The 12,049-nt window shown below is 43.6% G+C and overlaps 1 protein-coding gene across 1 annotated transcript in view; it reads right to left on the bottom strand.

The window, feature by feature from the left end:
• Positions 1-385: 385 nt before the first annotated feature.
• The window catches only part of LOC118078848 (zinc finger protein 585A-like), a 28,192-nt gene continuing 16,528 nt past the window's right edge, over positions 386-12,049 (bottom strand). Inside the window, 3 exon segments of the mRNA XM_060271149.1 lie at positions 386-607; positions 609-1,973; positions 7,955-7,976. Of these exon segments, the coding sequence (XP_060127132.1) occupies positions 394-607; positions 609-1,973; positions 7,955-7,976 (1,601 nt within the window). The 3' untranslated portion in view covers positions 386-393.

Below are 12,049 nucleotides of genomic sequence, written 5' to 3'. Positions count from 1 at the left end.
TATAATTGCCCAGAAAATATTTTAAGCGAGCTCCAGTGAAAATATAACCAGCTGGGGAGGTTTTGTTCTTACATACTTAGCAAAACAGCTTCCAAAAACATACAGAATGTCAATCCTCTATTATATAAACTCCAATAGCCACACAGTTTATTTCCTAATTTCTCGTTTGTTCCAAATATTAAGGACCATCCGTCCAGGGAAGGTGGTTAGTGCTTCTTAAGGTATAGAAAATAAAAAGTTTCGCTTCCCTTTTCGTTCCGTCCAGATCATTCTTTTTCCCCCTTGATGTGGTATTTCCTCAATTCTCTTATCACTGAGAAGCTGGAATTCCTGGCGGTATCTTCTCCCCCGTTTTTTGAAGCATGTCCATGAATTTAAATCCAATTATTTCACTTAAATCATGGAACTCGCGTCTGGGCCGAGCACCCATGGGGGCCGGAACTCCTGGAGGCCACCCTGTTCGAGCGTAAGAAGTCCACTCTTAGTGAAGCTCTTTCCACATTCCATACATTGAAATGGTTTATCCTCTGTGTGAGGTCGTTGATGAATTCTAAGGTCTCCACTCTGACTGAAGCTCTTTCCACACTCTATACAGTTAAATGGTTTTCCCTGTGTGCGTCCATTTATGTCTTCTTAGTGTTCCACTACAAGTGAAGCTCTTTCCACACTCCATACATTCAAATGGTTTTTCCCCTGTGTGGGTATGATTATGTAAATTAAGGTTTCCACTCTGACTGAAGCTTTTTCCACACTCCATGCATTTAAATGGTTTCTCCCCCGTATGAGTCCGTTGATGAATTCTAAGGTTTCCACTCTGACTGAAGCTCTTTCCACACTCCATGCATTGAAATGGTTTCTCCCCCGTATGAGTCTGTTGATGAGTTCTAAGTACTTGATTAGAAGCGAAGCCCTTTCCACACTCCATGCATGCAAATGGTTTCTCCCCTGTGTGAGTTTGATTATGTAAATTAAGGCTGTCACATCTACTGAAGCTCTTTCCACATTCCTTACATTTAAATGGTTTCTCCCCCGTGTGAGTCCGTTGATGACTTCTAAGGTGTCCACTCCGACTGAAGCTCTTTCCACACTCCATGCATTTAAATGGTTTCTCCCCCGTATGAGTCCGTTGATGAATTCTAAGGTTTCCATTCTGACTGAAGCTCTTTCCACACTCCATGCATTGAAATGGTTTCTCCCCCGTATGAGTCTGTTGATGAGTTCTAAGGTGTCCACTCCCACTGAAGCTCTTTCCACACTCCATGCATTTAAATGGTTTCTCCCCAGTGTGACTCCGTTGATGAATTCTAAGGTGTCCACTCCCACTGAAGCTCTTTCCACACTCCATGCATTTAAATGGTTTTTCCCCTGTGTGAGTCTGTTGATGAATTCTAAGGTGTCCACTCCCACTGAAGCTCTTTCCACACTCCATGCATTTAAATGGTTTCTCCCCAGTGTGACTCCGTTGATGAATTCTAAGGTGTCCACTCTGACTGTAGCTCTTTCCACACTCTATACATGTAAATGGTTTCTCCCCCATGTGAGTCCGTTGATGAATTCTAAGGTCTCCACTCTCATCAAAGCTCTTTCCACACTCCATGCATTTAAATGGTTTCTCCGCTGTGTGAGTTTGATTATGTAAATTAAGGCTGTCACTTCTACTGAAGCTCTTTCCACACTCCATGCATTTAAAGGGTTTCTCTCCTGTGTGACTCCGTTGATGAATTCTAAGGTGTCCACTCTGACTGAAGCTTTTTCCACACTCCATGCATTTAAATGGTTTCTCACCAGTGTGAGTCCGTTGATGAATTCTAAGGTTTCCACTTTGACTGAAGCTCTTTCCACACTCCATGCATTTAAATGGTTTCTCACCAGTGTGAGTCTGTTGGTGAATTCTAAGTTTATCACTTTGACTGAAGCTCTTTCCACACTCCATGCATTTAAATGGTTTCTCCCCAGTGTGAGGCTGTTGATGTCTTCTTAGTGTTCCACTCCGACTGAAGCTCTTTCCACACTCCATACTTTCAAACTGCTTCTCCTCTCTTTTTTCACACTCCATGTATTTAAATGCTTTCTTTGTTATTCCCATTGAACGTGGCCCCCCAGAATTCTGACTGTCTTCTCCGTTGTCTGCTTTGGGGGGCAAAGAGGCGAGGAACTCCTATTTGTTTTCTAGGAAGAGAAGAAAGGAATATTACAGACATCAATCAGCACATGCTCTTATTTTAAAATCTCTCTTGTCCTCCATGTTCCCAGTTTTCAGCAAATACAAATGAAATAATGCCAAATAAAGGTAATGCAGTTCAAAAGCATTATCTTAGAATACGGTTAAACTGTGGGGTTTATTTTTGTAATCAAAAGTGGTTTCTCACAGGAAAGGGAGCTGCTCTATGTCCATGAACCTGCCCACTATTCATCAGGGTCCTAAGTTCATCATGAAGTTCTTCATCTTCTGCACAATAATCCCCCACCCCTTAGGCCACATTTTGTCCCCTTCGGCCTCTAGATCTTTATTAATCATCTGCACACTCCCTTTGGCCTCTGGAGGTGCATACTGACCATTTTGGGAGACCCATATAGAAGTCTAGTGACAAGGCTTGGTGCTTGTGGTTGGTTGAAGGAGTGCTCAGGTAGGAGAATGTTCTTGGGGTTGGACCTCCATCTCTCAGCCTTGCATTATTGCATGGAGAGAGCTGGAGATGCAGAAGGAAAGCAGCTGGTGCCTGACTGCTGGGAAACCCAGATTAAAACATCCAACCCAATTATTATTCACTATAATTATATGCCGCCGAGTCTCGCACCTGCCTCCTGCCACTGGCCTATCTTAGTGGAGAATCCCAGTCCAAGCCTCTCTCACTGTTCTTCCCCCTTTGCTCCTGCTGGAAACTATTTATTAAATTTGTATATTTCTCTTCATCTGAAGATCACAATATGAAAATATGTGTGACGCTGAAAAGGTGACTATTAAAGGTGAAGAAGGAAAAGGAAATACAAGAAAGTAAAATGGCTATCCAACGAGGCCTTACAAATAGCAGAGGAGAGGAGGCAAGCAAAATGCAAGGGAGATAGGGAAAGATACAGGAAGCTGAATGCAGATTTCCAAAAAACAGCAAGGAGAGACAAGAGGGTCTTCTTAAATGAGCAATGCAAAGAAATAGAGGAAAACAATAGAATGGGGAAAACCAGAGATCTGTTCAAGAAAATTGGAGATATGAAAGGAACATTTCGTACAAAGATTACCATAATCAAGGACAAAAGTGGTAAGGACCTAACAGAAGCAGAAGACATCAAGAAGAGGTGGCAAGAATACACAGAGGAATTATACCAGAAGGATATGGAGGTCTCGTACACCCCAGGTAGTGTGGTTGCTGACCTTGAGTCAGACATCTTGGAGAGTGAAGTCAAATGGGCCTTAGAAAGCACTGCTAATAACAAGGCCAGTGGAAGTGATGATATTCCAGCTGAACTATTTAAAATTTTAAAAGATGATGCTGTTAAGGTGCTACGCCCAATATGCCAGCAAGTTTGGAAAACTCAGCAATGGCCAGAGGATTGGAGAAGATCAGTCTACATCCCAATCCCAAAGAAGGGCAGTGCCAAAGAATGCTCCAACTACCGCACAATTGCGCTCATTTCACACGCTAGCAAGGTTATGCTTAAAATTCTACAAGGCAGGCTTAGGCAGTATGTGGATCGAGAACTCCCAGAAGTGCAAGCTGGATTTCGAAAGGGCAGAGGAACCAGAGACCAAATAGCAAACATGCGCTGGATTATGGAGAAAGCTAGAGAGTTCCAGAAAAACGTCTACTTCTGCTTCATTGACTATGCAAAAGCCTTTGACTGTGTCGACCACAGCAAACTATGGCAAGTTCTTAAAGAAATGGGAGTGCCTGATCACCTCATCTGTCTCCTGAGAAATCTCTATGTGGGACAAGAAGCTACAGTTAGAACTGGATATGGAACAACTGAGTGGTTCAAAATTGGGAAAGGAGTACGACAAGGTTGTATATTGTCTCCCTGCTTATTTAACTTATATGCAGAATTCATCATGCGAAAGGCTGGACTAGATGAATCCCAAGCCGGAATTAAGATTGCCGGAAGAAATATCAACAACCTCAGATATGCAGATGACACAACCTTGATGGCAGAAAGCGAGGAGGAATTAAAGAACCTTTTAATGAGGGTGAAAGAGGAGAGCGCAAAATATGGTCTGAAGCTCAACATCAAAAAAACCAAGATCATGGCCACTGGTCCCATCACCTCCTGGCAAATAGAAGGGGAAGAAATGGAGGCAGTGAGAGATTTTACTTTCTTGGGCTCCTTGATCACTGCAGATGGTGACAGCAGTCACGAAATTAAAAGACGCCTGCTTCTTGGGAGAAAAGCAATGACAAACCTAGACAGCATCTTAAAAAGCAGAGACATCACCTTGCCGACAAAGGTCCGTATAGTTAAAGCTATGGTTTTCCCAGTTGTGATGTATGGAAGTGAGAGCTGGACCATCAAGAAGGCTGATCGCCGAAGAATTGATGCTTTTGAATTATGGTGCTGGAGGAGACTCTTGAGAGTCCCATGGACTGCAAGAAGATCAAACCTATCCATTCTTAAGGAAATCAGCCCTGAGTGCTCCCTGGAAGGACAGATCGTGAAGCTGAGACTCCAATACTTTGGCCACCTCATGAGAAGAGAAGAATCCTTGGAAAAGACCCTGATGTTGGGAAAGATTGAGGGCACTAGGAGAAGGGGACGACAGAGGACAAGATGGTTGGACAGTGTTCTCGAAGCTACGAACATGAGTTTGACCAAACTGCGGGAGGCAGTGCAAGACAGGAGTGCCTGGCGTGCTATGGTCCATGGGGTCACGAAGAGTCGGACACGACTAAACGACTAAACAACACAAAGGTGAAGAATACTGATTGTGGGAAAGAAAAGAAAGAAGATTACTCTGGAGAAAGGAAGTGAAACCAGTGATGTTTCCGCCTGAGTGTAAAGAAGAAGCCAATCTTCAAACCAGTTTCATATTCCACGGCTGTTTTTCTCAGCCACGATTGTGTATTAGAACCTTTGCCACAGATTTCTTTTTTTTCTCTTTCAGGTAAATCTTTATTTACTATCTTAAATTCATACTTCTTTAAACTTAATCACAATTGTAACAAACTATTAACTACAGCATTTCTTCTTCCCCTAAATTCATTTTAACACTATCTCACATAATAAATGTAAATTAACTTAGAAATAATAATAATTAATAAACCATCTATAAAAGAAAAGAAAAAGGATTAAGACATTGCTGACTTCCCGACATTTCCCGATGTATTTTACCTTTACAACATTGAAAGTTATCCTATTCTTACTCAATTTTTAGTATATTCTTATAACATGTCATATCCAGTTCCTTTATTGATTGTTTTGTATTTCCCCTTAACCTGTCTGTTAATTGAGCCACTTCAGCCAATTCTAAGAGTTTATATTGCCATTCCCTTACTGTAGGTATCTTTTTTCCTTTCCAATTTGCCACAATCAGTATCCGGGCTGCCGCTACGGCATATAAGAACATTTCTCTTCTATTTTTTTGGAATGTCCTTACCTAAGATTCCGAGAAGGAACGCTTCTGGTCTTTTTACGAACGTTACCTTAAAGATCTTTTTCATTTCGTCAGAAATGAGGTTCCAAAATTCCTTAACTTTTCGGCAGGCCCACCACATGTGGTACATGTCTCCCTTTACTTCTCCACATTTCCGACATTTATCAGTTTTTTAAAATACATTTTAGTCGCAGATTTCATCCACACACACCTTTAGTGTGGGCAGCAGTGCAGGAAAGCAGGGCGGGGGGAGGGAGGGACAGCGCTGCAAGTGGTCAGACCCACTGTACCTTCCTAAGCAAGCAACTTTGGGGGTGAACAATTTCCTTTAAAAAGCTCTTCCCCAGGGGCCGGCAGGGGTTTCTGCGCTGCTGAGTGTGGACACCGTGGATTCATAGTGTTAGGGTCTCAAGAACCCTTAAGATCCAGTTCCACCAACTCCCAAGTAACAGAGCCCCTGAGCCCCTAGGGCAGGCTTGTCCAAAGTCCGTTTCAGGGGCCTAATCCGGCCCCTGTGGCAGTTTATTTTCTGTGGTAAAAGTCTAAATAAAGTTCCATTTTTCAACTTCTACTCTAAAAAAAGGTCCACTTTGGTTGGCCCTTTGACAGGCCCTCACGTCCCTTCCCTTCATCAAATCTGGCCCTCTTTGGACACCACTGCCCTAGAGGAACCTTCTATGCTGAGGTGAGGCATCTCTGGCCCTCCAGATGTGGTTGGACACAAAGTACCATCATCCCAAGGAAAGATGGCATATGGCCAGGGATGATGGGAGTCTTATCTGGTGGGACACACTTTCTCCATCTTCCTCCTCCCCTGAAAACGCTGAATATCTGTATTTCATTTCCTCCTTCTTCCCCGATCTCCAAGATCTTGTCACGGCTAAAAAATGGGCCGCTGTTTCTTTAATGCAGGGGTTAGCTGAGTCAGCATGAGTCAGCGGCCTAGGCCTGCGATGACTCATGCAACTTTTCACCTAATTGTATTGTACCTGTATATATGTTAGTGGTGTTTGCTGGTACATTGGTTGGTTAGTTGGTTGGTTGGTAGTAGAAAGCTGGTGGTGTTGATGTCTGTCGTTCTGCAGTTAAAGGCTTTTAAGAATAAAAGCAGAATATACTCTGTAAGGACACTCTTTTCGTGGAGTCTTTTGTGCCAGGCAAAGCAGGTTAGAAGCTTTGGCATAATTTTTCCAAAACACTGACAGGTTATGGGCCCAGTGTTTCTGAGCATGTGCAGAGTGCAAAACGACTAACAGCATCTCAGCAGGGAGCTGGTGAGTCCTGGTGGTGCATTGAGCCAGTGGCTGTGCGTTGGAACAGTTGTGACAAGCTGTAACTGTCTACAGCGACGCTGGAGCGGCAAGAAGGCACCCAGCATGGGCTACTGGAGCAGCTTGACTCACTACAGGACCGCAGCAGGCGACTCATAGAGCGGCTACATTGGTTGCAGAGCCAGGTGGAACCTGAGGGTCAACAGAGGCAGCAGCTAGAAGCCGGTGAGTGCCAGCCAGGACCATCCAGTCGGACTCTAAAGAGAGAGTCTGGGGAGATTGCTGGAGGCCCTTCTGAAGGGGCTCAGCAAGCACCAGCAGAGATGGCAGATTTCCAGTCTTCCCAAGTTGTAAATATTGGGGGAGGCATTCCTTTTGAACTTCTCTCAGAAAGCAACTGGCTGAGTTGGTCAATAAGAATGGAGTTGTTGCTAAGGAGAGATGGACTATGGGACTGTGTTGAGACTGAGGTTTCAAGATGGGACTCTGCTGATAAAAAACGACTGGATGAAAGGGCTCGTACCCAGATTATGCTGTGTTTGAGCAACTCTCAGTTACTGCATGTTGCAAATGCCAGGACAGCGTTTGAGTGCTGGAATTTATTAAGGGCAGTGCATGTCAGAGAAACTGCTGGAACTATAATTTCTCTGACCAGAAGGCTGTTCAGGACTGTTATGAAAGAAGGTGAGAGTTTGACAACTCATCTTCAAACGCTGAAATCTCTGTTTCTTCAACTACAGCAGAGAGGTAAGCGTTATGATGAAACTGATCAAACATACATTATTCTTTCGAGTTTGCCTGATAGCTGGATGCCCGTGATTAACAGCATGGAGAGTATGCGTCCCCGAGATCTGACCCTTGAGTATGTGGTTGGAAGATTGACCGAGGAAGCAGAGAGAAGGTCAGATAGACAGGCTGAACTCCAAGAGAGGAGTTACAGCCGAGGGGGCCAGCAGCAGAATCTGCAAAAGGAGCAAAGCCAAGATTTGGACTTGGCCATGGCAGTGAGGAGGTGCTTTAGATGCAACCAACCAGGGCATCTCCAGCGTCAATGCAGGGCAAGACTTCCAGGAGACAACGTGGAGCAGAGACAGCAATTGACACAGAAACGTAAGCAGAAGGGGCTCTCTTCAGGGAAGAAGAACACGCGTTCTGCTCAGTCTGTTTCTGCATTTTCTCGAGAGGAGAGGAAGATACCTCGAGGAACGTGGTTGCTGGACTCTGGCAGCAGCAGCATAATCTGCAACAATCGGAAGGACTTTAAGACCCTGGGGAAGCCAGTTGAAGGAAAAGACTCTATCTATCTTGCTGATGGTCATAAAAGCAAGATTAATGGCCAGGGAACATGTTTCCTGCAGTGTTTGAACACTACTCTGCCAGAGACTCTGTTTGTAAGCAGCTTGGACTACTGTTTACTGTCTGTAAGTTGTTTGATTAAAGCAGGGTATAGTGTTGAGTTCACGCAGGATGGTTGTCTGATAAAGAAAGGAACTCAGGTATGTGGCCATGCAAAGATAGAAAATGGGCTGTATGTAATGCAAGACAAGCCTGTTAAAGCAGCCCAGGTGGTTCAAGAGAATTTGCCAGTTCATAAGGGGTGTATACATGAACTACATAGGAAACTGGGTCATGCAAATTTTCGTGTACTTTCAGAGATGCAAAAGGTGTGCAAGAACCTAAAAGTAAAAAGCTGTAACTGTTTCTTAGACTGCAATGTATGCAAAATGGCCAAATCTAAGAGGAAGCCTGTGGCTTCTAAAAGTGACAGAGTATCTAAAGAGGTTTTAGAACTTGTCCATTGTGACGTGATAGGCCCTTTTCCACAGAAGACTGAAGGGGGCGCCAGATACGCTTTTCTGGTGATAGATGATAAATCACGTTTTAGTTGACTGTTTTTGCTAAAACAGAAGTCAGAGTGTTTCCCCACATTCAGAGAATGGGTTGCCCAAGCTGAAAGGCTCTTCAATCGCCCTGTTGTGCAGTTGCAAACAGATAGGGGCGGGGAATTTTTGAATAAACAGTTTGGGGCATGGTTGAGACGTAAGGGGATCACTCATCGTTTAACTAACCCTTATAGTTCTGCAGAAAATGGTCTGTGTGAAAGACGTGGGGCTGTAATACAATCAGTAAAGGACTGTCTGCTAGTGGATGCAGGATTAGGTCACAACCATAGGCTGTGGGGTGAAGCTTTTCTCACAGCGAACTTCCTGATTAATAGAACCTGGTCTAGCTCTATAAAGGATATTCCTTATCGTGTGTTGTTTGGGAAAGAACCAGAGTGGACGATGCTCCATAATTGAGGTTCTTGGGCACATGTAAATATCCCCAAAGCTCAGCGCCAAAAAGGGGGTGCTAGAGCACAGAGACTGCGTTTTGTGGGATATCAGTCCTATGGCAAAGGGTGGCGTTTCAATTTACGCCCAGGACGCGTGGTTTTGTCACGAAGCGCAGACTTCGCTGACCAGGACAGGTGGACCATGATCCACGCGAATCCAGATTGCCTACTGCCCCTGCAAGTAAGAGAGGAGGCTTCTTCTCAGCCATTGGCAACACAGGAGCAGGATGAGGAGGAGGCACAGATTTCCCCAAAAGATGTGGCAATAGATGATACTTCTTCTCCAGAGGTAGAGGAAGAAGAGCCAGAGATAAGTGAGCAGGAAGAAGTAGTTTTGCCTAGACGCTCTCAGCGTTCAAACAAGGGTGTACCTCCTCAGCGTTTGACCCTAGGAGTGAGAGCATGTAATATGAATAGTGTAGAGCCACAAAGTTATGATGAAGTCTTAAACTTACCCCCTGGGGAACGTGCTTTGTGGCAACAAGCTATGAAAGAAGAAATGGACTCTTTTAAACGTAACAAAGTGTTTGAGGTCATAGTGCCGCCACCTGGTGGCAGTGTGGTGTCATGCAAGTGGGTCTACAAAAGAAAAACCCTTGCATCTGGAGAGCCACGTTTCAGAGCCAGATTAGTAGCCAGAGGGTTCACTCAGATTAAAGGGGAGAGCTATGACGAAGTGTTTTCTCCCACTTTAAGGAGTGAAACTTTTCGTTTAATGCTTTCCATTGCTGCTGTAAGAAAACTAGCAGTCCACCATTTTGATGTTGATGCTGCATATTTGCATGCAAATTTAGACCATGAAGTGTTAATGAAACAACCCCCAGGTTTTGAAGAGAGGAATGGTGCAGTGTGGCGTTTGAAAAAGGCTGTCTATGGGCTCAAACAAAGTGGAAGATGTTGGAACCAATGTTTAAATCAAGCCCTTGTAAAACTAGGTTTTAAAAAGAGTGTGGCTGATCCATGCCTGTACACCAAGGGAACAGGCGACAAATATCTAATGCTCTTAGTCTTTGTAGATGATTTGCTTGTAGCAGGGAGTTCCACAGATGAAATCCAGAAGCTCACTAGTCAGCTGGAAAAGAGGTTTAAGCTTAAAGCCTTGGGGCCTGTAAGCAATTACTTGGGAGTAGAAGTAAGGCGAGAAGCTGATGGAAGCTTCCTATTGAGCCAGAAAGAGAAAATTAATCATTTGATAGAGCAGTTTGGTATGGAAAACTGCAAACCAGTTCAAACTCCCATGATACCAGATTTCACAAAGATAGTGTGTGATGATGAATTTGATCAGCCTGAGTTGTATCACTCAAAAATAGGATCATTGCTGTATTTAAGCCAGTGGTCAAGGCCAGACATTGCATGTGCTACAAATGTTCTGAGCCAGCGTGTATCTAAACCCAGTACTGTTGATTGGTGTGGTTTGAAAAGGCTTATCCGATATCTAAAGGGGACAGCAAGTGTATGTTTAAAGATATCTAGTACACAAGATGAGAGGCTAGAGGTATTTGTTGATGCAGACTGGGGGAGCTGCGTAACTACCAGAAAATCTACAAGTGGAATGGTTGTGATGTTTGCCAATTCCATAATTGGATGGCGGTCCAAGAAACAAGGATTTGTAGCAACTTCATCCTGTGACGCAGAATATGGGAGCCTGTCGCTAGCATGCAATGAAATCGTGTGGTTTATACAGATTCTAAAAGATCTAGATTGTAAAGTAGATTTGCCTATCCAAGTGTATGAAGATAGTCAATCATGCATTGCATTAGCGGGCTCGGAAATAATGAAATCCGCATCAAAACATATTGCCATCCGTTATGCAAATGTTAGAGATTGTGTACAGAATGGGTTAATCAAACTGGAGTATTGTCAATCACAAGATAATATTGCTGATTTGTTTACCAAGCCTTTGCCAGCAACATGTCATAGGGAATTGATGACAAAACTGGGTTTATGTATATAGTATATGCATGTTTTGTTTTCTGTTGGAGTTTTTGCATATAAAGAAACAGAAGGGGTGTCACGGCTAAAAAATGGGCCGCTGTTTCTTTAATGCAGTGGTTAGCTGAGTCAGCATGAGTCAGCGGCCTAGGCCTGCGATGACTCATGCAACTTTTCACCTAATTGTATTGTACCAGTATATATGTTAGTGGTGTTTGCTGGTACATTGGTTGGTTAGTTGGTTGGTTGGTAGTAGAAAGCTGGTGGTGTTGATGTCTGTCGTTCTGCAGTTAAAGGCTTTTAAGAATAAAAGCAGAATATACTCTGCAAGGACACTCTTTTCGTGGAGTCTTTTGTGCCAGGCAAAGCAGGTCAGAAGCTTTGGCATAATTTTTCCAAAACACTGACAGATCTTCCTAATATAATCCAACTGCACACATTCCCTAATAATCCTGCACTTCCCGAGGCTGCTGCATTGTGTCGAGGACACTGGCAATGGGACAGCACCTTCCACTGGATGAGAGGATAGATTAGGCATTGGCAACCTCCGGCCCACGGAGGCCGTTTATCCGGCCCACGAGCCACATTGAAATTGCAATAGTAGTAATAATAATAATAATGCAGACTTTTAAGGGGCAAACACGGGACCCCACCCATTTCCACAGCAATCTTCCCAATCTCTTAAATCCCACAGATGTGAGATCTGATATATTGGGAATATATAGCCGGCATTTGAGTGATAGTGGAGAAAGAATGAATTGGACAATAATATTAAGGATACATAGTGTTGTAAGAATGTAGTAGATAAATAGTTAGCGGAATATGTAACAACGGGAATACATTCATGTTTAAAATATAATTTATGCATTAGGGATTAACAGGAAGTCAAAACTGTGGTTATATATGATTCTGAAATAAGGGGGAATTCCC

Source organism: Zootoca vivipara, chromosome 2 (genome assembly GCF_963506605.1).
Source record: "Zootoca vivipara chromosome 2, rZooViv1.1, whole genome shotgun sequence".
NCBI lineage: Eukaryota > Metazoa > Chordata > Lepidosauria > Squamata > Lacertidae > Zootoca > Zootoca vivipara.
This window is presented reverse-complemented; position numbering and strand designations above follow the sequence as displayed.